Source organism: Ursus americanus, chromosome 23 (assembly GCF_024610735.1).
Source record: "Ursus americanus isolate L20-20 chromosome 23, mUrsAme1.1.p, whole genome shotgun sequence".
In the NCBI taxonomy this organism is placed as follows: domain Eukaryota; kingdom Metazoa; phylum Chordata; class Mammalia; order Carnivora; family Ursidae; genus Ursus; species Ursus americanus.
This window is the reverse complement of record NC_142149.1, coordinates 2627257-2647827: the sequence shown is the minus strand read 5'-3', so window position 1 is coordinate 2647827 and position 20571 is coordinate 2627257. Positions and strand designations below refer to the sequence as shown.

The 20571-nt window shown below is 62.3% G+C and overlaps 1 protein-coding gene across 1 annotated transcript; it reads right to left on the bottom strand.

The window, feature by feature from the left end:
* Positions 1-3200: 3200 nt before the first annotated feature.
* Positions 3201-15199, bottom strand: CBX4 (chromobox 4). The gene is made up of 6 exons (XM_045814278.2): positions 15147-15199; positions 9336-12473; positions 9146-9189; positions 7948-8013; positions 5693-5759; positions 3201-5427 (listed from the first exon to the last, which is right to left on the bottom strand). The coding sequence occupies exons 2-6, from the start codon at positions 9654-9656 to the stop codon at positions 4015-4017; spliced, it is 1911 nt and encodes a 636-aa protein (XP_045670234.2). The 5' UTR covers positions 9657-12473; positions 15147-15199; the 3' UTR covers positions 3201-4014.
* Between the last annotated feature and the right edge of the window lie 5372 nt (positions 15200-20571).

Sequence of the window (20571 nt, the reverse complement as noted above, 5' to 3'; positions counted from 1 at the left end):
CGTGTTCTAGAAGTTTGCTGTTTGGGGTGGGCAGGAGTGAGGAAGAGCCTTCAACCCGGAGCTCAGGGTGGACCAGTTCAGGCTTTCCCTCACTCCTTTGTCCAGCTGTGGCCACCGTGTACCTCCCCCCGCCCCCCTTCAATCCAGACATGCGGCAGGCACGCGGTGCCCGGTCAACATGCGTGGAGTCGTTATGATAACTGCTCCCAGAACCGTGATGCTCAGCTCTCTGCACCTTCTCTCTCCCGGGGGCCTGAAACTTCCCTGTGGGCAGGGACTGCCCATGTTGGCTAGTCAGGACCCCAACAGGGTTTCTAGATAAAATCCAGGATGTCCAGTGAAATCTGAATTCACATAAACAACGCATTTTTTCGTATTAGTATCTCAAATATCTCCTGAGACATACTAAAAAAGTATGCATCGGCCATATGAAATTCACATTCAACTAGGCACCCTAGATTGTTCTGTGCTCGGTCTGGCAGCCCTGGCTCCAGGTCACCCCAGCGGGGTCCAAGGCTGACCTGACGATGAGCTGGGGTGAGCACAGCTACAGGGAGAGAGCTGAGACTGGGCCCTGGCTGGTGAGGGAGGGACCAGCTTCCCAGGGGTGAATGGATTCATGAGAACCCCTGTCTTTGTGGTGGATCAGCTCCAGCTCTCTATGCTCAAGGCTCAGCCCCCTCAGAAAGGAGAAAAAACATGAAGTGTGGGTCTCCTAGTATGTAGGGTTAAGGCCCCAGCTTCCTGCTTGCTTTCTTCCTCCTGAACTCGGGCTCAAAGAGAGGGCGTAGGACCCTCTGCTTGTGAAGGGCTGGGCACCGACAGACATCGAGGCCTCCTTAGGAAGAATCAGTCCACAGCCAGTGGAGTTAGGGCTACTGGACTCTTCTCCCCTGTCCCCATGCCAGGGCTCCTGACCCTCTTTGAGTGTGCCCAAACTTGGACACGTGTGTTCCAGAGGCCCGGAGGTCAGGTCGCCGTGGAGTACCTCTCCGCAGGCCGGTGGAGCAGACAGCTGGGCTCTAGAATCAGCACAGAACCAGGCGGGGGCCTCCAGCCTGGACAAGCTGTCCTGCCCTCAGAACCTCAGACTCTCATCCCACAAGGAACCTCAAACGCTCTGGGGTCTGAATGGAACAAGACGCTCAGGTAGTGCCTCGCATGTCAGAGGAGCTCAGCACGTGACAGGGTCCTGGGGTCAGAATGGCTGCTGGACGCTCTTGGGTCTGGCACCAGGTCAGGTGTCCCTGTCCCTACAGCTCCTCCTCACCTACCCTTTTGCCTCTGTCCCACTGTCAGCCCTCCGACCTCAGGCTCCAGGCTCCACCTAGGATCACCCTCTTCAAGGACCCATCGCAGAAGTTCTGCCACCAGTTTTCAAGGCTTCCGCCCACCTGCAGGCCACACCTTTCCTCGAATGGTCATTTTTCTTCCCTACTGCCAACAGTGCCATCCCTTCCCCCCCAAGTCGCCATGGGGGGGGGCCCAGGCTCAGCCTGGCAGAGGCCACCACTGCGTAGGAGGGGCACCCTCAGGGGCTAAGGCTCACTCCCAAGTCACCAACTGTGCAGACCTGAACAAGGGCTCCCCTTCCCACTCCTGAGTTTTTAGTTTTCCTCTACCAGAAAAACAGGGAGACCAAATCCCTGCGTGGCAAGCGCCTTTGTGTACCAGCCCGTGAACGACAGGCCCAATTCTAGTGCTGAGCAGGCAGTCTGCCAGGAGCAGTCAAGATCACCCCTCCCTCCACTCCCAGGGTGGCAAAGGGCATTCATTACATGGAGGGGGGAGGGGGGAGTGTTTAACTCACTCTAAAGGGGGCTGGGGTGATGGGAGTAGTGGGAGGGACAATTCACAAAAGCCAAGGCTAGAAACTCCCAACGGTTTTTTTTTTTTTTCAGAACTTCCCTTCCTTCTCTCCCCTCCCCCCTCCCCTCCCCCCTCCCCTCCCCCCTCCCCTCCCCCACCTCCAGCCGCTGGTGGCCTGCAGCCAACACTGGCCACACTGTCCGCATTCAGGCCTCCCGCCCTCCTGGCCCTCTATCTCTTCCCCTGGCCTTCCCAGCGCTTCGCTCTCTCGCCACCGCCCCCTCCCCATTCTGAACCACGTTGACTTCTTCCGCCCTGGCGCCCTGCACAGGCTCTGGCCCTCAGTCCCGGGCGGGCAGGCAAGGGGCTTTGGAGGCCAGGGGCAGCCCGGCGCCCACCAGGGCCCCAGTCCCGCGGCCCCCGGCCAGTCAGGAGGAAGATCGCTGCGTCTGCAGAAAGCTGGCCACGGCTGCTGCCTCCCCAAGTCGAGGCTTCCTGGCCCGGGGAGACGACCTGGTGCTCAGCCCACTCCCCTCGGCCCCTCAGGGCCCTTAACCCCTTCCTGCCCCGCGACACCAAGGGCCCCAGCCTTGCCACCCAAAGCAGGACGGGTGAGACGGGGTCCCGCGATTCCCTCGCTCACTGAGGAAACAGGGGTGGGCAGGCCTTGCTCGCCAGGCCTCCTCCCCCTCCTCCTCCCCCTCCACCACGCAGGAAGCCCCCCGCCCCTGCCCTGGCCGCGCTCGCTGCGCCTCCAGCCGGAGCCTCTGGTCTGGTGGTTTCCGGGGAGAGAGCCTGGCAGAGAAAGAGCCTCGGCGGCTTCCTCGGTGGGGCGGGGCCAGCGATGCCAGCAAGCGACGCTAGACAGGGTGGGAGGGTCCCCTCCCCGCTGAACCTACCTTACCGGGCAAAGATTATTAAAAACACCCCTGCCCCACCAGAGCCAGCGCCTGGGTGTGTGGCGCACCGGGTGGGTGGGGGGCAAAGATCAGCAGGTGCCGGGCGGGTGCGGCGCGCGCCTGCGGGGGAAGGGGGGCTAGCCCCACCCACTCCTCCGCGCAGCTCCTTCACCCATGCACCCCTCCCCCCACCGCGCGGATACCCGGGTCTGCCAGCGCCCAGGGCACCGCGGGCCGAAAGCCCTGGGGGCGGGGGCGACGCTGACACCCCCTCCCCCCGCAGGAATTCCCCTCTCCGTTGGAGCGCCTCTCGACTTCCGGGGAGCAGGGTCACTCGTCTGGCGCGCGCCCGTGCAACCGGTCCACTTTGCCTTTGCAAAAGGTTTAGCGCAGGACGGGAGGAGACCTAAGGTGTAAGGGGGGCGGGAAAAGGGGTCCAGCTGCCTCCCGAACCTCCAACGCTCCCTCTGCGCTAATCTCAAACAGCGAAAATGCACCTTCAACATCTCCATTTAATATTTACATTCAAGCAGGTAATAATTGGAAGCTTATAGTTTAGACATTTCTAGTAGCAGCAGTTTCTAGAGAGCTCGTTTAGCCTTTAAACAAACTTTTTTTTTTTTTGCACATAGAAACAACACATCCATGTGTACAGTATCAAAAAATATATACCAACGTTACTGGTATTGCAGTTCCAGGAAGGGGAGGAAATGAAATCAACCGAAATACTGAATGAACAGGAAGAAAGGTCAACAGAAAATAGTTCGTCTGATATAGAATATAACATGATCTAGAGGAAACTCCATAAATCTAGGTTTTTATATTTCAATATATAAATACCTACAAATAAATATATATATATCAGCCCGAAGGGGGTGGTCGGGCCTTTTGAGCTCAAACAATACATTTCAATAATAACACCACGTACAAACGGGAGTAAAGTCTGCACTTGACAAGTTAGCACGGTTAAAATATAATACTATAACTCTGAGACCGAGGCGCGTGGCTGCCCTGTCAGTCCCGGAGGTCCACGAGGGAGGGGAGGTCCAGCGCGGAGATGGGGCAGGTCGGGGGCGAGACCCGCAGGCCCCGCGCGGAAGGAGCCAGTGCCGGCCGGGGGGGGGGGCGGACCCCCGCCAGAGGCCGACATCGGGGCGCACAGGGACGCGGATCCTGCGGCTCCGGGGCGTCCTCGCACCAGGGCAGGCCCGGATCTCCCGCAGTTGGCGAGAGGAGGAGTCCGCCCCTAGGCACCAGGTGCTAAGCCACCCGCGGGGATGGCGCTTCCCCTTCCGAAGCCCTCCGGCTACACCGTCACGTACTCCTTGAACGTGACGGTGAGGCAGTTCGCGGTGACGTCGGTGATAATTATATTCCCAAAGAAGGGCTTGAACTCGCTCAGCGGCTCCTCGGGCTCGTCCTGGGCCTCGGCCGGGGGCTTCTCCGCCGCCGTCACCGGCGCAGCTGCCACCGCCGCCACCGTTGCGGGCGCCTCGGGCTTCACTTGGAGGGCGCTTGGGGGCTCCCCGGCTTCGCCGCGCGTCTTGACGCAGCGCAAGTCTATGGGCTCGTCCAGATCCGAGTCCAGCAGGATGACCTCGGGCTGCGGGAGGGTGGCGGTGGGGGGCACGTCGGTGGGGTGCTCGGCGGCCGGGCTACCCCCCAGGCAGGTGGGGGTGCTGATGCTGCGCGCCGTTAGGCGCTTTTTGCAGGGCTCGCGCTCGCCGTGGGTCTCGGACAGGCAGCGCTTGCGCGCGTGGGAGAGATTCAGGCCGACCGAGTGGTGGTGGTGGTGATGGTGATGGTGGTGGTGGTGATGGTGGGAGGGCGGGTGGGAGCTCCGGGCCGGGTCCCAGGCCAGCAGGTCGGGCTTGGTGGTGAGCTGCAGGGGCTGCTCGCCGAAGGCCTCCTTGGTCGGGGACAGCTTGCGGGAACCGGCGTCCTGGGGCTGCGCGTCGCCGGCCCCCGGCGCCTCCTCCTCCCTCCTCTTGGACGGCGCTTCCGCCTTCTTCTCCTCGGCCCCCGCGGCCTTTTTGAAAGTCCTGTCGGCGGGGGGGTGGCGCTCGTCGGCGGCCCGCTTCTTGTGGCTGGGGGAGCGCGCCTCGCCCTCGGCCGCCTCGCCGGACTTGATCTTCACCGCCTGCATGCCGTTCTCCATGTACTTGCTCATCACGATCACGATGCGTCCGTTCTTGTTCTTGTTCTTGACGATCTTCATCTTGCCCCCAATCCCGTTGCCCGTCACCGCCTCTTTGGGGGCCGGCGTCATCCCGTTGGGAGGGCCCTTCTCGGAGCCCTTGCCTGGAGCCCCGGCCGCGCCGGCCAGGGGCTTCACAGCTCCCAGGTAGCCCTTGGCCCCCGCGCCGTGGGCCCACTTGTCAGGCGGGTGGCTCTTGGCGCCCAGGTCCGGGCAAGTGGGGCTGGGCGCCTCCTTGTGGCCGCCCTGGTACTGCAGGTCGTACATCTTGGGGTCGGGCTGGTAGGGGTGGTGCTTCTTGCTGTTGAGCTGGTAGTAGTACTTGCCGCTCTTGCCCGGCGGTGGGGGTTTGCCGGCTCGCTCCTTGCTGTGCGGCTGGTACTGATGGTGCTTCTTGCTGTTGAGCTCGTACTGGTGGCCCTGGCCCTTGCCCTGAGCGCCCAGCTCCAGCTTAGAGCGGTTGTCTGCGGAGGAGTCCTGGAGTCCAGTCAGCACGTTGGAGCGACGGGCAAAGGTAGGTACCTGGGGGAAGGAGGCAGGGATGCGAGGGGGAGGTGAGACGAGGGATAAGACCGGCCCCAGAGCATCCCTCGAGCAACAGGAACGTCCCAGCCCCAACCGGGTCAGCAGCTGCGTTACAGGGCCAGTGTGTCGGAGGTCAAGTCGAAAGGAAGTGGAGCTGGGTGCCCTGGAGAAACTCTCCGTGCCCTCTGGGCCTGGAGGCAGCTCAGGTGGCAATGGCAAGGGGAAGACTAGTGGACGGCCCGGGCCCAGCGAGTATATTCACCTGTACCACCAGCGGTTTGGGCTTCGGCCCTCTCTTCCGATATCCCATCAGCTGCTCCTGCCGTTCCCTGGGGGGAGGGAGCAGAGGGCAGAGCTGTTAGCCCTCGGGTCGCCTGCCCTCCTGCGACCATCCAACCTGCGGCGACGCCTGCCCCCCAACCCCCACCCCCTCCCGCAAGCAGCCAGGCCAGCGAGACCCAGAGGGATCAAGAGCTCAGGGCAGAAGGTCGCCTGTGCCGCCAGCTGGGCGCCTCGATCTGGTCCCAGAGCTCCGCTCTGTGCTCGCACCGACCCTCCTCTGACCAAGGGGTCCTGCGCAAAGGGCTCCCCCATCTCTGATATCCGCACCTGAACTGGCGCCCCCCGCAGCCTTGCCTCTAGGCGGGGGAGGCGGCAGCTGGGCTCTAGGTTGACGGCACTGGTGCCCACAGCCTTGGGCCCGCGGCCCTGCGCAAAGTGAGGCGGGCGCGGGGGTCCAGGGGATGCAAACAAGCCCAAACGAGGTGTGCGCCGAACACGTCCCTCCCCGTCAGAGGCACGGGATGCTAATGACCTCATTAAGATTCAGATAACGAGTGCCGCCGGCAGAAGGGAGGACTCTTTTTCTTAAAGGCCAGGCACTAAACAGGGGGAGGGGCTGCGCCCTTGTTTACACGGCGGCAAATGAGCCAATTAGGGGCTGGGGGCGGGGGCCGGCCGCCGAGGCCAAGGCCTGACCAGGTTCGCAACCACCTGGTGAACCTGCTCTGGGTCGGCCTGGGCGGAGCGGCTGGGCGGAGCAAGGCCGAGGCGGTGCGCACAAGCACCGCCTCCTCGCCGAGCTGGGCTCCCGGCCGCCTTGATTTCCCAATTATTAATAAAGCCCACCAGAAGTGGCACCGGTCGACACAGCCGCCCGACTTCCGCCGGCGGCCTGGCGGGGGGTGACCCGAGACCGGGGGGGTCAGATCATCCCAGCACTGCCCAGCCTTCCATGGGAGAAGGGGGTGCCCCTCCGGCGTCTGCCAAAGTTGCAACCGGTTCCCGGGCCAGAAACTCGCTCTCCAGCGACCCCAGGCACCCCCCCTGCCCGTGGGCTAACCCAGGGGAGTTCTGCCATGCCCGGGGGCCCGGGCCGGGGCCTGACTCCAAAGTTGCGTGGCATTGCAACAGCCTGCGTTTTAATTCTTCGGGGATCCATTATGCAACATGGCATCAGCCGCTGACATGGTTACGGGGTGGTGAACTCCCAGGTGGAACCGGGGCAGGATCCCTTCTCGGCGCCCCCCTGCGTCGCAGGAGGGCAACTTCCCCGCGGTTCGCTCGCTCCGACGGTCTCGAGTTTACAGTTTTAGCGCCAAATGCGCCACAGGAAATAATGCAAAATAAAAGGGGGAGGAGGATGGAAGGCAGCGGGGTGGCCGAGCTCCTCGGACTCCGGCCGCGCCTCCCCTCCTCGCCGCCCTTCCCCCTCTGTCCTCCCCGAAACAGAGAACCACAGCCACCGGCAGTGGGTCCAGCTGCAGCAGCTGCCGCCTGACAAGCATCTGTGCGCACAAGGATGAACCCCTCGTCAGAAGCCACCCCTCCACCACCAGGCAGCTCCCATCCCACACCCTTTGGGCCAAGCTCCCCCTGCCCCGAGGGCGGGACCCACACCCACCGAGTAGCCCAGTGCAGGGTGTGAAGGGCACCCAGCACCAGACAGGCTCTACCCCCTGCTGATCCCAAGCTCCCTGGGGGGCCCGAAGGTTGGGAGAGGGGGTGATTAAGGCCTTGTCAACTTTTCTCCAGCCCCCAACAGGTTAAGTTCAGTTCCGTGACGTCCGGCGGTTTCACAATGCCAGCTCCCTTGGAGCTGCCCCGAGAGGTGCCGGTGCCAAGCGGCCAGTGGCTACGGGAAAGCAACACCTAGGCTCCGGGGGTGGGACTCCAAGGTTGCGATGAGAGGGGGGCCCGCGGGGGGCCAGAAGCAGCCTCGAGGTCTCCGGGCAGCGGCAGGGCCACCCGCACGCACCCTCCTCGCAATTCCCCCCAAAACACCAGTCTCGCCTTCTCCGGCCCCGCCCCGCCCCCACCCCCAGGCTGCCGCAACCGCCAAGGACGTTGGTTAAGAGAAGCCGAGGCCGCAGCCTTGCCTGTGCAGGCCCGTCGGGGGAGGGGGCTCCCGCCGGCCCCCTCCAGGCCCTTTCCCTCTTTCCTACTGCTGCCGTGGCCCCCTCTCCCATTCCCATATACGGTCACGGCTGCGGGCTGCGGCTGCTGGGGGACGCTCACCTGTTCTGGAAGGCGATCAGCAGCCGGGGATCCAGGATGTTCTCCTCGGGTTCCCACGTGTTATATCTTGCAAGGGAAAAGGGAGGGGACACGGCGTAAAAAAAACCGAGCCAGCTTTGCGGCCTCCAGGTGGGGAATGACATAAGGCCCTACTCTGTCTTCATGAACCGAAAGCTATTTAGCTTGGATGTGGGGGTTGGAGGGGAGATTTCTGCAGGCCTGACACGGTCCCCGACACCCCCCCCAAGTCAAAATAAACACACAAGGGCAGGAAGAAAGGGGAGGGGTAAGGAAAATGAAACTAGCAGTTTATTTTGCAGTTGTCAAGAATTTTAAGCATGTTACTGCGACATGTTCCAAAGCCACTTTGCTCACCAGGAACCCTGCGTGCAAAGCAGCCGAAAGGCAAAGTCGCAGTCCCCCTCCTCTCCCCAAACCCGAGTCTCCGCGAGGGCTTCAGCTGTTCTCCATTTGACCCCTAATCCGATCACCGTCAGCCAAGCGCCCCCCCGCACACCCCCTCGCAGCTCTGGATCCCGGTGTCACGGGCAAGCACCCCCAAATATTCAGCAATATAAAAATATGCCTCTGAGTGTGTGTGTGTGTGTGTGTGTGTGTGCGCGTGTGCCTGCGCGTCTGTCTCCATCCGGTGCCTTCGCATTTCAAATTAAAAAAAAAAAAAATCCCCACCAAAAGCGCCGCAGTGACAGTTCCCAACATTTTCTGCCTTTTTTCTTCCTCTCCCTGCACCACTAGGAGGGAAGAGGCACACAATTGCATTTTCGTCGCTTTTTAATTTTTTTTTTTTTTTTGGTTTTGCAATATGGAGCCGTTCGGTGGAGGGAAAGGGGAAAGGAGCCATTTTCTGCTGCACATCAGTCAGTGCCTGCGCCCTCCCTCCCTCCGCCGGCCTCCCCGGCTCGGCCCCGCGTCTCTCCAGCTCCTCCGGCTCCTTTTAGTGCATAAATTAGTGATGGCATTTCCCGGAGAGCGGAGCACAACACAGGGCGCCGGGCTCGGGCTCGGCGGCTCGGCTTCCCCAGTGCCTGCCACCGACTTCCCCACCCCCTCCTCCCTCCACCCCACCTCCACCCCGCCTCCCGTCCGCTCCCCCCACCACCCCACCAGCTCGGCGGTCCGGAGCCCGGGAGCCCCGCGCCTCGGCACCCGGCGCCCCCGCCCCTCCGCCGCTACTTACTTGGGGGACCAGCCTCTCCATTTCACCAGATACTCCACTCTGCCCTGAGGGGGGAAGAGACAGCACTCCATCAGCTTCCGCGGGATCCCCGGCTCCGGCCCGCAGCCTCCCCACCCCCTCCCCGCCTCCTCGCGGGCTGCTCCGGCCGCCGCTCCCTCGCCGCCTCGCCGCCGCCCCCGCGCCGCCCTACCTTGCGGATCCGCTTCTTCTCGATGCTCTCCACCGCGAAGACGTGCTCGCCAACAGCTGGCAGCTCCATGGCCGAGCCGGAGCGCGCCGGGGCGCGGGCGGCCGGCGCGGCTGCAGACGCTGCTGGCTCCTGCCGGCGCCCCGCTGCCGCCCCGGCCGAGGCGCCCCTGTCGCCCGCGCCGCCCGCGCCGCCCGCACCGCCGCCGCCGCCGCCGCTCTCCCAGCACAGCCCGGCCGCCCGCCGCTGCCCGCGCCCGCCCCGACTCCCGGCTCGCGCTCGCTCAGACAACTGAGCCCGGGCCGCGGCTGCACAAGAACTCATGCAAATCCGGACGTCAGCGGGCGGGGCCTCGCCGGGCCCAGCTCGGCGTCAGGGGGCGGGCCGCGGCCGGGATTGGCGCAGCCGGGCCTACCGGAGGCCCCGGGTCTGGGCGGCGGGGGGAGAAGGAAGGACGCGGGAGGGGGCCGGAGGAGGAGGGCGCCGGGGAGGTGCAGGGGGAGGGATCCGCGGGCGGGGGAGAGGAAGGGAGCGGGACCCGGCAGGAGAGGTGTGTTGGGCTGAGGGCGCAGGGCGGTGGGGAGCTTGACACGGCCGAGAGGGTCTCGGCGGCGACCCCTCGCCTGCAGCTCGGCGCCTGGGCCTGCCCCTCCGCCTCTCCTTCTCGGTGTGCAACGCCCGGGGACCCCTGCTGGGGGCCACGGAAGCATCCACTGCAGTTTCCAGTTGCACAGAATTGCGTCATGTGCAGGCACACGGGGAACCGCCGGTAGGGGGCGGAATCGGGGCAGGGGCAGCTCGCGCCCCTCACCCGGCGTGCCCCGCCCCGCGAGGCTTTGGGCATTTAGGGAGGCGAGGCACGGAAGAGAAAGGGCAGGGAGAAGGAGAGAACTGGGTTCACAGGATCGCCAGGGAGAGCGGGAAGAAGAGGCGAGGAAAAGGACGGAGGAGCAGCCAGTCTGGGGCCCTAGCGCTCCAGAACCTTACCAGAAGGGGACTCCGAGTCCGATCCCACCCAGATCCCGACCGGCTCCCGATTTACCCTCGGCACTCTCCTTGGTGGGGCAGGGGCGGGAAGCCTAGTTTACAGCAGCAACCCCGCCAGCCCCAACTCCGCGGCCAGACTGGACGAGAGGGGGCGACTACAGAGGGGGCGCAGGGGATGTCCAGATCTGCTTGGGGGACCGAGGGGACTTGGTGGGGTCCCGGGAAAGGCATCGAAGGGGGGAGCGGGAGGGCTGAGAAGAGGTTCAGGTTGAGCAGGGGCACATCGAGGCTGCACAAAGAGGAGGTGAATGCAATGGCCGAGGAGCCAAGCACTCCTCGTGACTTTGTATCCCTGGTCCCCGACAGCCAGCCGAGCCGAGGCCCTCCTGACGCAGCCTGAGAAGCCGCTGAGTGTGAAGTTTAGCACCTCCGGCGGCGAGACGGCGCGTTCGGCGTGCCGCTCCAGCGTCCGGCTGGGGGAGCTGCTGCGCTCCACGCGGCCTCCCGAGGGCTCCGCCCGCGGGGCCGCGAGCTCGCCTGGGTCGCGGCGGGGGGTGAGGGGACCTGGGGTGGGTGCAGGAGGGGCAGGGCGCGCTTGCCCTGGGGTGTGTCTGGGCCCCCTGCTCCTGGCCCCTGAAGGACTGGGAGCAGGAAGCTTGCGCAATCCCTTGGCTGAGCGTCCATGGAGAAAGAAAAAGAGCAAAAGCCGAGCGAGAGTGGAACGCGCGAGGGGGGCGGGCAAAGAGCCATCCGGGTCTCCGTTCCCGCCCTGACACACGTCCCAGAATGCTGGGTGGGGACTGTGCGGGGGCTTGAGCGAGCTGGGGAGGGCCGAGGTGCTGAAGCGAACCCCCAAAGCATGCTCGGGGCTCGCGTTCTCCCAGGAATCCAGGAGAAGCCTGGAGACAGTCTGGTGTTTAAGAACGCACACGCTGAGTCCACCATTCCACCACCACCTCGCACTCCTGCGGCGGTGGCCGTTTCTGTTTCGGTGCCGGCCGCTGCCCAGGACGACTAGGGTGGCTCCTCCCTTCGTCGAGTGGTTCTGGGAGTGGGGGGTCGTCTTCTGGCGGCGTGAGAGAGGGGCTCGGTCTGCAGTGACTGCTCTCTGGCAAGCTCGAGGCACAAACCCAAGATTCCTCGAGGAGTCGGGGTGGGGGGGCGCAGCCGGGGGGGAAATGGGGCCGACGCCTGCCTGTAGTCCTCGGGTCGGAGGGGGGGGCTCTCGGGGGTTTATAGAAGCTGGGGTAGGCGGAGTTTTGGGGAGGGGGGACACAGGGGACACTTTTTCCTGTGTTTTGGGCTTTTTTTTCTGACAGTCTTGGCCAGGGCGACGAGCTCTCGGGTGGGACAACTTAACTGCGGAAGGGGAAGGGACCCCGAGGCTGGCGCGGGAAACGCTGTCAGAGCGACAGTCACCCTTAGACGTGGAGCTAGCCGCCAGGCCATAGGCGCTTTCAGCCTGTCCTGAGGTCTGCAGCGACCTTGTCCTGGACAGCCCCATCGTCCCGGGAGGGGCTGAGCTTCCCGACACTCCGCCTGCCCCCTCACTAGAAAATCCCCTGGAAAATCTGTCTCTAGTGGGTGTTTCCGCGCTATCCTGGTCAGGCTGCTGCAGCCTCTGCACCGCCAGGGGCGTCGGACTCCGCCCTTCGCCGCCCGCTCGCTCGGCCCCCGCACCTCCCGGGCTTGCGTTCCAGACCTCGGGGGCCACGCGGTGGCACCCGGTGCCCCGACGGCAACTTTGCGCACGAGCGGGGCTGGGCCTGTGGGCGAGCTGGGGAGGAAGGGTGGCTCTCATCGGCCAGTACAGCGGCTCTTTTCTGTAGCTGCCCGTGTGGTAGTGTGAGCAGCCGCCAGGCTCCCCAGACGGCGGGAGGGGACGCCCCCAAGCTCCTCAGAAGCCCCGGGAGTCCCCGGCCGCCCCCGCTCCTGGCCTTTCTGCGCCAAGTGACCGAAATACACAGGCACTGGCAGAATGGGGCAACTCACCCTTCCCGCGGTTATTTTGTCCTCGTGGAGGGTGGGCGGATATGGAAAGAGGCCGACTTCCAGAGCCCCAGCCTCACCTTGGCCCGCCTGGCTCTAGACCACCCCTCACTTGCCAGCGGATGTGGGGAGGAGCTCAGGTCCGCGGAAGCAGCAATGGGCTGCCTGGAAGAGGCAAAGTCAGAATCTGGGGGTGCGGGAACAGGGGGGAGCGCCCCACGAGTCCCTCCTGGGAAGCTTCCCGTATGGCCTCCCCTACAATTCCACCCTGTCTTGTCTTCCCTGAGGGAACCGAAGGCGAGTGAAGCGCAAACTCGGGATTCCCAGAGCCATCATCTGGGGCCCCTGCCTCCGACCCGGGATATCCCGAGCCCCTCGGGGAACCCCGGAGAAGGGTCGCGGTTCTGGGCATTTGACGCTACCCCCTTCCAGCCAGGGACCGATTGCGCCCCTGAGTTCCACCGAGGGGCAGAAGCCTTCCGGGTCCCACCTCGGGCTGGGGCCCCCAGGGGACCCAAGTAAGGAGCGATGCTGTCTCGCGGAGCCACAGCCTCCCTCGTGGAGAGGAGAGGGTCGAATGAGCAGACCCTGTAGAAGCCGGAGACTCTAATGGTCCTGGGCCAGAGGGTAGTGAGATTCTGGGTCCCTGAAGGGGCCTGACCCACACCAACCCAGGGAAATAAACGACTTCGTAAATCTTCTCCCTGAATGGCCGCTCCCTGCAAGGAGTTACCACCTCCTGCCCACGGGGCCCAGGTCTGAGTTCTGCCCGGAAGGGACCGCCTGTGACTTCCCCGACCAGTCCTAGACCAGCAAAGCTCTCGACTTGGTGTGGCTTTCTAGGTCCCCGGAGGTGGGTTTCCAACAGCCAAGGAAGAATTTACTGGCATAACGACTACAAAATCTACCCAGGCTTTAACAAGGGCTCATTTCTGCCCTCTGTTCTTAGTTGGGGAGCTTGTCTCTGACTTCAGCACTGGCATTTGTAATTTTGCATTTTTAGCGGTGGCTGACCTGGCAGGACTGTGCGTGGGGGGTAGGAGGAGAAGAGCGGGGAGGCGGTGGGGGAGCCCTGCTCTCCGCCCTCTGCACCCTCTCGGAGGGATGGCTTTGTTCCTAAGGGCGCCCCTCCGCCCTCTGTGTCTTCACCCCCATGTTTGTGCTCTTTGTTACACCGCCCGCGAAAGGTCGGCATTCATTTGGGTGGCGAAACCCCAGATGCCCCGGCATCCCTCCGCAGCGGGCTGCTCGGGGCTGAAGCTGGGGCGCCAGGTGGGAGAGCCGGGCAGGGTGCGCGGGCGGGGCAACGGGCCCGGCGCGCCGCTAGGTCGTGGCCCCTTGGCAGGTCCTGGGCATTCTCGGGGGCCACACCGGCGCCCGCGGGGCCTCGCCTCCGCTTTGCGGCCCGCGGGGGTCGCAGGCGCAGAAGCGGGAAGAGCAGTGTTCTACGAAGTCCGCTGGCCCAACCCCTCCCCACCTCAGGAGAGCCTCCCCTGGGCAGCCTGGAGAAGCCCACGCGACCCCCGCCGCAGGCTCGGTCGCGGGGCTCCTGCCGGCCTAGTGATTTGCGCCCCCGGGATCCATATTTCAAATGTGATCTTTGGAGCCGCTTCCACCGCCCGCCGCCGCCGCCGCGCGCTCACAACGGCCTCTGCGTGCTGTGTGTTTTTCATTTGGGGCTGGTTTGCCCAAGGTCTCCCCGCGGGCCTCCTCTGCCGGCGAGGTCGCCCCTCCACGTCCGCCCCCTGTGTTTTGCTCTCGGATGCCCCCGTTGCGCCCCCGAACCCAGCGGGGCCCACACGCAGGGCAGATTTCTTTCTTTCCTTTTTCCAAACGAGAGCTGCTGCAGCAAAGCCGGGAATGAAATTAAAATCGCCAGGCGGACCCCGAAGTGGTCGTCAGCCGCAGCGCAACCCCACCCCACCCTCCTCCCAGCCCCCCGCGCGCCCCCCGCCCGGCCTGGCGGCGCGCCGAGGGTGAAGCGCGCGCCCGAGAGGGTATTTGGTGAGGCGGGGGAGGAGCGGGGGTGGGGTGGGGTGCCAGGCGCCGCGGCCCGGGGAAGCTGGGCTCGCTATGGTTCCCCCCGCCGACCCCGGAGTGGCGGGGCGGGCGCGATCGTAAGGGCCCGGTGCGTCTCCGCCTCCCAGGCTGGCCGGGAGCCGAGCCCGGCCGCGGCCCGGAACGGCGAGGACGCTGCTCGGAGGCCGCGTCCTGCGTAGCCCGAGCGGGGGAGGGGGCGGAGGCTCAGGAGCCGCGGCCGCGCGTCGCCAGCCAGCCGATCGATCCCCAGGGGCGGGAACGCGGCGAGCCCCGCTGGACCTTGGGGGGGGGGTGTCCCTGAAGGATCGAGGGGCGAACAGAGGGGGTGCTCAGGGATCCCGTGACCGTGCGATGGCGGCCGGGAGGGCCCAGCCAGAGCACAGCTCGGCCTGCAGTGCGGGGCCCGGGGGCCGGGGGCGGGTGGTAACGCCTCAGGCACCCTCAAAGTCCCATATATTGTCTATCGGGCCCCCAATTTGGCCACTTCCGGAGCAGAGTCTCGCAGCCGCGCAACTTCGTCCCTCCATGTCCAGACACCCCCCCCCGTCCCCGCCCCACCCCCACCCCCGATGACGAGGTCACCCAGTCCTTCCTTACCCCTTACCCAGCCCTCCTGAATCCTGATTGAAATGGGTGGGGGTCCCCTTGACACCACCTCTGGAAAGATCCCCCACGTCTGCCCCAAAAGTCCCCTTTCCCAACTCGTTCCCCAGGGCCGTTTCCTGGGATGGTCTCTGCGGACCCCCGAGGGATCCCCTTCTGCTCCCGGGGGGGGGGGGGGCCTGGCCGCTGCCTCACCTGCGTGATCCGCGGCCCAGGCGGGGCCAGGGTAGGGGAGCCGAGGAGCCTGCACCCGCCACGCCCTCCCCTAGGGGGCGGGCTCCCCTCGAGCTGGCCGGCGCCTGGGGCCTGGGCCAGGGCGGCCCTCCGAGCCTCTCGGGGAGTGGGAAGGAGAGGCACACGCAGGCAGAGCAAGGGGGTCTCGCCGCAGAGCCCCGCGCGCCCCGCTTCTGGCCTGCCCCCCCCTTCCTCCTCACTCTGGCTGCGAGGCTGCTGCTTTTCCAGCCGGAAACGAGCGGACCCGGAGCGATTTTGAACCTTCGGAGGGTCTGCACACCTAGGACCTAAGGCAGCAGCTCAGCGGCGAGGGCCATCGTTAGCCAGAAGCGCCCCTTGCTGAGTACCCCCCGCCCCCCGCCCCCAGAAGTCGACAGGAGGAGCAAGGAAATGTCTTTTATTTGAGGCTTTGCAAGGAAATCTCGGGTCAAGAGCATCCCAGAGCCTCTCGTTCTGTGGTCAAAGGGCCAATAATGAGCAAACTGATATTACAGTGCAGATTTCCCCAAGATAGCCCCGCCGGCCTGACTTAATGTGGGAATGAGTGCGAGGGGGAGCCTGAAACAGAAGCCCCACCGGGGACTCTCTTCTCTAAGAGGTTCGCTAAGGAAAGGTTGCTGTGCCCGACAAATGCCACTCCTTAAAAGTGCCCTGATACTTCCCTGTAAGGGATGCTTCCCTGGGTTGCTGACCAGGAAAACACTCAGACCCCAAGAGATACCCCAAGCAGGGGAAACGGACCCCCCAGTCCTCGTCCTCTGGTGGGAACAATGGCCTTGAGAGTGGTAGGAGCTGGGTTGGGATAGGTCTTGGGGTTCTTTATAATCACTGAAGTTCCAGATAAAGCTCAGAATTTCCCTTTCTTCTGGCCTCAGGGAGTCACTGATGGAGGAGGGAATGAGGCAAATGTAGCGGTGTGAGCATGCGTGTGGGGCTGGTAAAGGGCGTGAGGAGGGAGACATGCAGGCCGGCCCAGCCCCGTGCTTCTGGGCAGAGCGGCTCCTTCATCAGGCCTGGATGCCAGGGCCCGAAGGATTTTTAGGGATCCACAAAAGTGGTCTAATTTCTTTTCCCCTTCTTCCTCTTCTTCTTTTTGTAAAAATTGTTTATTTAAAAAATTATAAAATACATGTAATATGAAATTTACCGTTTTAACCACTTTCAGGTGGCATCAAGCACGTTCACAGCGTTGGGCAAGCATCGCCGCCGTCCTCTGCAGAACTTTGTCATCACCCCAAACAGGAACTCTGTGCGCATTAAACACTAACTCTCCATGCCCGTCCCCCAGCCCCTGGTACCCACCGTCCTACTTTCTGTCCTATGAATTTGACTATTCTAAGTACCTTTTATAAGTGGAATAGTACAATATCTGTCCTTTTCTCTCTGGCTTATTTTACTCACCATCATGCCTTCAAGGTCCATCCGTGTCGTAGCAGGTGCCAGACTATCCTTCCTTTTTAAAGCTGAATAATATTCCATTGTACGTCTATCTAATTTCTTTTAAAATCATAAGAAAAATCTTTAGGTCAAAGACAAGGTCTTAATATGTAATATTAATATGTTCATCTTTATACCAATGCAGTTATAAACTAATTTTTAATACTTTTTTTTACAAGATTTTATTTTTTTATTTGAGAGAGGGAAAGATAGCAAGAGAGACCATGAGCGCTGGGAGGAGGATGGGGAGAGGGAGAAGCAGGCTCCCCACCGAGCAAGGATCCCAATGTGGGACTCGATCCCAGGACCCCGGGACCACGGCCCCAGCCGAAGGCAAACGCCCAGCCGATGAAGCCACCCTGGAGCCCCAATTTTTAATAGTTTTTTTAGGTATGAAGGATCCACCAAGAGGACAGTACCCAGGGCCCATGAAGGTTCTGGGAGAAGTTTCAAGAATGGCACCTCTAGGGAGACTTGGCAAGTGGGGCCAACCTGCTCTCCCTGTGGGTGGGTGTAGGTAATCAGCTGTTGGCCTCGGACTGATGGCTCTGGGGGCCCAGAACACTCACCTGCCTATGTGCCCTGGTCCCTGTAGGCATCCTGAGGCCACTTCTTCTCAGCTGGGAATTCAGGTTTCTGTCTGATGCTGTCGAAATAAAAAGCGTGTGAAAATAATGGGAACACAGGACCTAGAAACACAAGGCCTGCCTTTCTTTCTTCTTTTTATTTTAAGAGTTCAGGTCTGCAGGGCTCAGGCCCAGCTCTGGCTCTATGCATTTCTCCCGGATGTCCATCTGGCCTGTGTCTGTGAGTTGATTGCCTGCGATTTGACAGTAATGATTATAATGGGGTGATTTTGTATTCTTTGACTCATTCGGATCGGAAGGTTCAGAAACGGACCCAGGCCTCCCCCACCCCCATCCCCTTGCTTTTGAAGCTGGTGGCTTTTTCTTTTCTTTTTTTTTTTTTTTAATTCCAAAGAAATGGCAGAATCTCATGGAAACAGATCCATATAGAAAAAGAGTCTTTCTCTTTTTGAACCTATTGGTGATGACTGGTTTCCTTTTTTGGCCTGGTGATGAAGAATGAGTTCTGTAGGAGCCAAGAAATATTGCACAGGACCAGGGGAATATTGCTGCAGAAGTCTACGTGGGAGAGAAGTCTTTCTTGGAATTTTGAAAAACACAGCTACAGCTGTTATGAACGCTGAGCTGTGTGGGGGTCGCTCCCTCCCACACTCTGCCGAGGCGACTCTTTCTTCTCCTTCCTTGCTACCTACTGGCAAAGACTAAGCACACTAAGCCGGACTTCTGCTGTTTTTCTCTAAATAGGCCCAGACAGACAGACGAACGGCCACAGATACAATGCGGCAGGTGTGAACCACGGAACCCAGTGTGACTTAGCCCCGGATTGCTCGCTGCTGGCTTCTCAGCCTGACCTAGGGGGACTGCTCCTGCCTGCTGGCTCTCACACATGGCACAAATTAAGAAGCAGCTCTGTGCTCTGAGGGGGGACCTGTGCGTGTCCCCGGGGACGTGTCCCAGCTCTGGGGCAGCTGTGGTTTTCGGAAAGGCAAGGCTGGTGTGAAGCACATAGTCCGCAGACGTGGTGCACGCTGTTTCTGAGCCGCGGGGATGAGGCTGTTTTCACGTCCCTCATTAGAAGCCTCGGTATCTGCGATGCAGACCCCCCCAGGCCCTCCAGCCCCCCCAGAGGAGCGCCCAGACCTGCCGCTTTGGAATTCCTATGTCTACCCCCTAGAGAAGACGAGGGTTCGGGGGTCCAGCTCTGTAAGCCCAGCTGCTGGTAGGCAAAGGCTTTATTGTGACGCTCCTGAGACCAGAGGTGGGGGGGAGGGGGCAGGAAGGAGGAGGTCCCTGCTGCAGAGTGAGTTGTGTGTCCCCCCCCCCCCAGTCTTCTGCTCGGGTCCTAGCGAGAACACAGGGCCCTGCCCCTCCCTTGGGTCTAGCACCCTGGCTGGGAGGGGAGGGAGGTATGCCTTTAAGACCAGGGACAAGCTGTGTGGGAGAGGTGCTTCTGGAAGAGCCGGGCTCCAGGTTGCCAAGGTGAATCTGTCAATAGAGTATTGAACAGGCCTGTCTGACCGGCTGTAATTGTGTTTCGAAACAGCCAGCTTCTGGCCCTCCTCACCCGTCCCAGAGCACCGCAGACAGGAGCCTAGCTGGGGACGAGTCTCCCGGGACAGGAAGCCCAGTAGCACCCCCCCTCTCCAAGGGCGCGGTAGTCCACACGGAGGGGTCTTTCCTCCTACACCCCCACTCCGGCTTGTGACCTGGAGTGGCCGAAGACCATGCCGCCTTCCTGGAATCTTCACCCAGAGCACCCTGCCCGGGAGGGACCCTTTCATCGGTGTTCCTGACCGCTCGCCAGCCCCAGGCACGCCCAGTGGGGCTGTTTGTCCACTTTGCAGGGCAAAGTGAACATGTGGGGCCCCTCGTTCAACAATTAGGAACAACCTCAAGATGGCAGAGCGGTCCCCGCCCAGGACAGCTCAGGGCCCGGGGTCTGCTGGTTCTCCGCGGATGCAGTGCCCTTCCTTTCTGGTCTCAGTGTCCAGTCCCCGAGTCCACCAGTCCACCCCCTCCAGCAGTCAGAGCCTCGAAAGAGGCCAGGTGTCCCCATAATCCTGTTGTCCCTATTTGGGGAGACGCTTGTGGTGGCCCTGTGGTCGGGTGTCCAGCTCTGGCCAAGATGGCCAGGCTCACGTGGCAAGGGGGAGTTCGAAGTGGACTGGGGCCAGGCAGGTGTGGGCTAGCTGTCCCCAGGCCTGCTAGAACGCTCCCTGCTGCGGTGCTTACACGGGCAGTCACCCTCCTTCCCACCACCTGGGAGAGCGTCTCTCCTCTTCCTTCCCACCCTGTGAGCCGCGCAGTCAGAAGTGTTGGAAATCGAGGGGTCTGGCTCACAGGACCCTCAGACCTGGTCAGTGAGGGCTCTTGGGACAGGGAGAGCCCGGACAAGTTGACACCTACTGATAGTCTCTCTGCCATGAGGTGGCAAGAACACAGCATCATGAGAGCCAGGCCCTCTGGCCTTCTCTTGACCTTCCCACCTGCTACCTGGTGACTCCAGGCTTCAGTTTCTTCATCTGCAAAAAGCAAACAAGACCTCAGGTCAACATCCCTACAAAGTCCGCCAAGGCTCTGCATGACCTGACCCTGTCACCTTCTGCCTTCTCTGGCTTTCTCTCCTTCTGGCTTTCCTCCTTGCGTACCCTTCTCCAGCCACATGGAATCCTCAAACACTCCAGGCACACTGGGGCCTCAGGGCCTTTGCAGTGGCTGTGGCCATAGTCTGGAATAGATAGCAGCAAGGTTCTCTCCTTCTCCTTCAAGCCTTTGCTCAGATGTCTTTTGTTTTTTTTTAACTTGTTAGCATTTAATGCACCTCCTTGCACGTGGCTTCAAGCTACCAGGACACAGGCTCCCCCCACACCCTTAATCTTCTCCTTCGCTCTCCTACAGAATAATGTGGCCTTCGCGATGACAGGCTGTTTGGGTGGGGAGCTTTCCCTTCCCCAAAACGCTGCAGCAGCCCGATCGCACCATGTCAGTGACAGGAGCAGCTGGGGACTTGTTTCTGGCAACATCTTCCCGTGTCTGCTCACTGACCAAGGCCCACCGTTTGTAAAGGTTGACAGTTGGCGGAAGCTCTGCTTCCCCTTTACGTGGGATGGCATGTCGGCAGCCCGGGCGGGAGCCCGATGTCGCCTTTTCAACATGCTGCTCCTGACCACCCTGCTCCTGCCCGCCCTGGCCCTTTCTTGGAGCCCCCGCTTCGCCCCCCTAGGGACAGTGTGCTCTGTGGGTTGCTGACGCTCCTTGTCTCTCTCTCCTGCTGGCACACGAGTCCACAGGGCGGGGTCAAGCTCACCCCCTTTCTCTGATGTGTCCCCCACGTCTAGAACACGGCCTGGCACACAGTAGGG

Coding starts and splice junctions, on each gene's coding strand:
- CBX4 (XM_045814278.2), bottom strand. CDS start 9,656: ATGAGTTCTTGTGCAGCCGCGGCCCGGGCTCAGTTGTCTGAGCGAGCG. Junction 8,014..9,145: donor TGGAGAGGCTGGTCCCCCAA/GTAAGTAGCGGC, acceptor TTCCCTTGCAAG/ATATAACACGTGGGAACCCG. Junction 5,428..5,692: donor CCAAACCGCTGGTGGTACAG/GTGAATATACTC, acceptor TCCTTCCCCCAG/GTACCTACCTTTGCCCGTCG.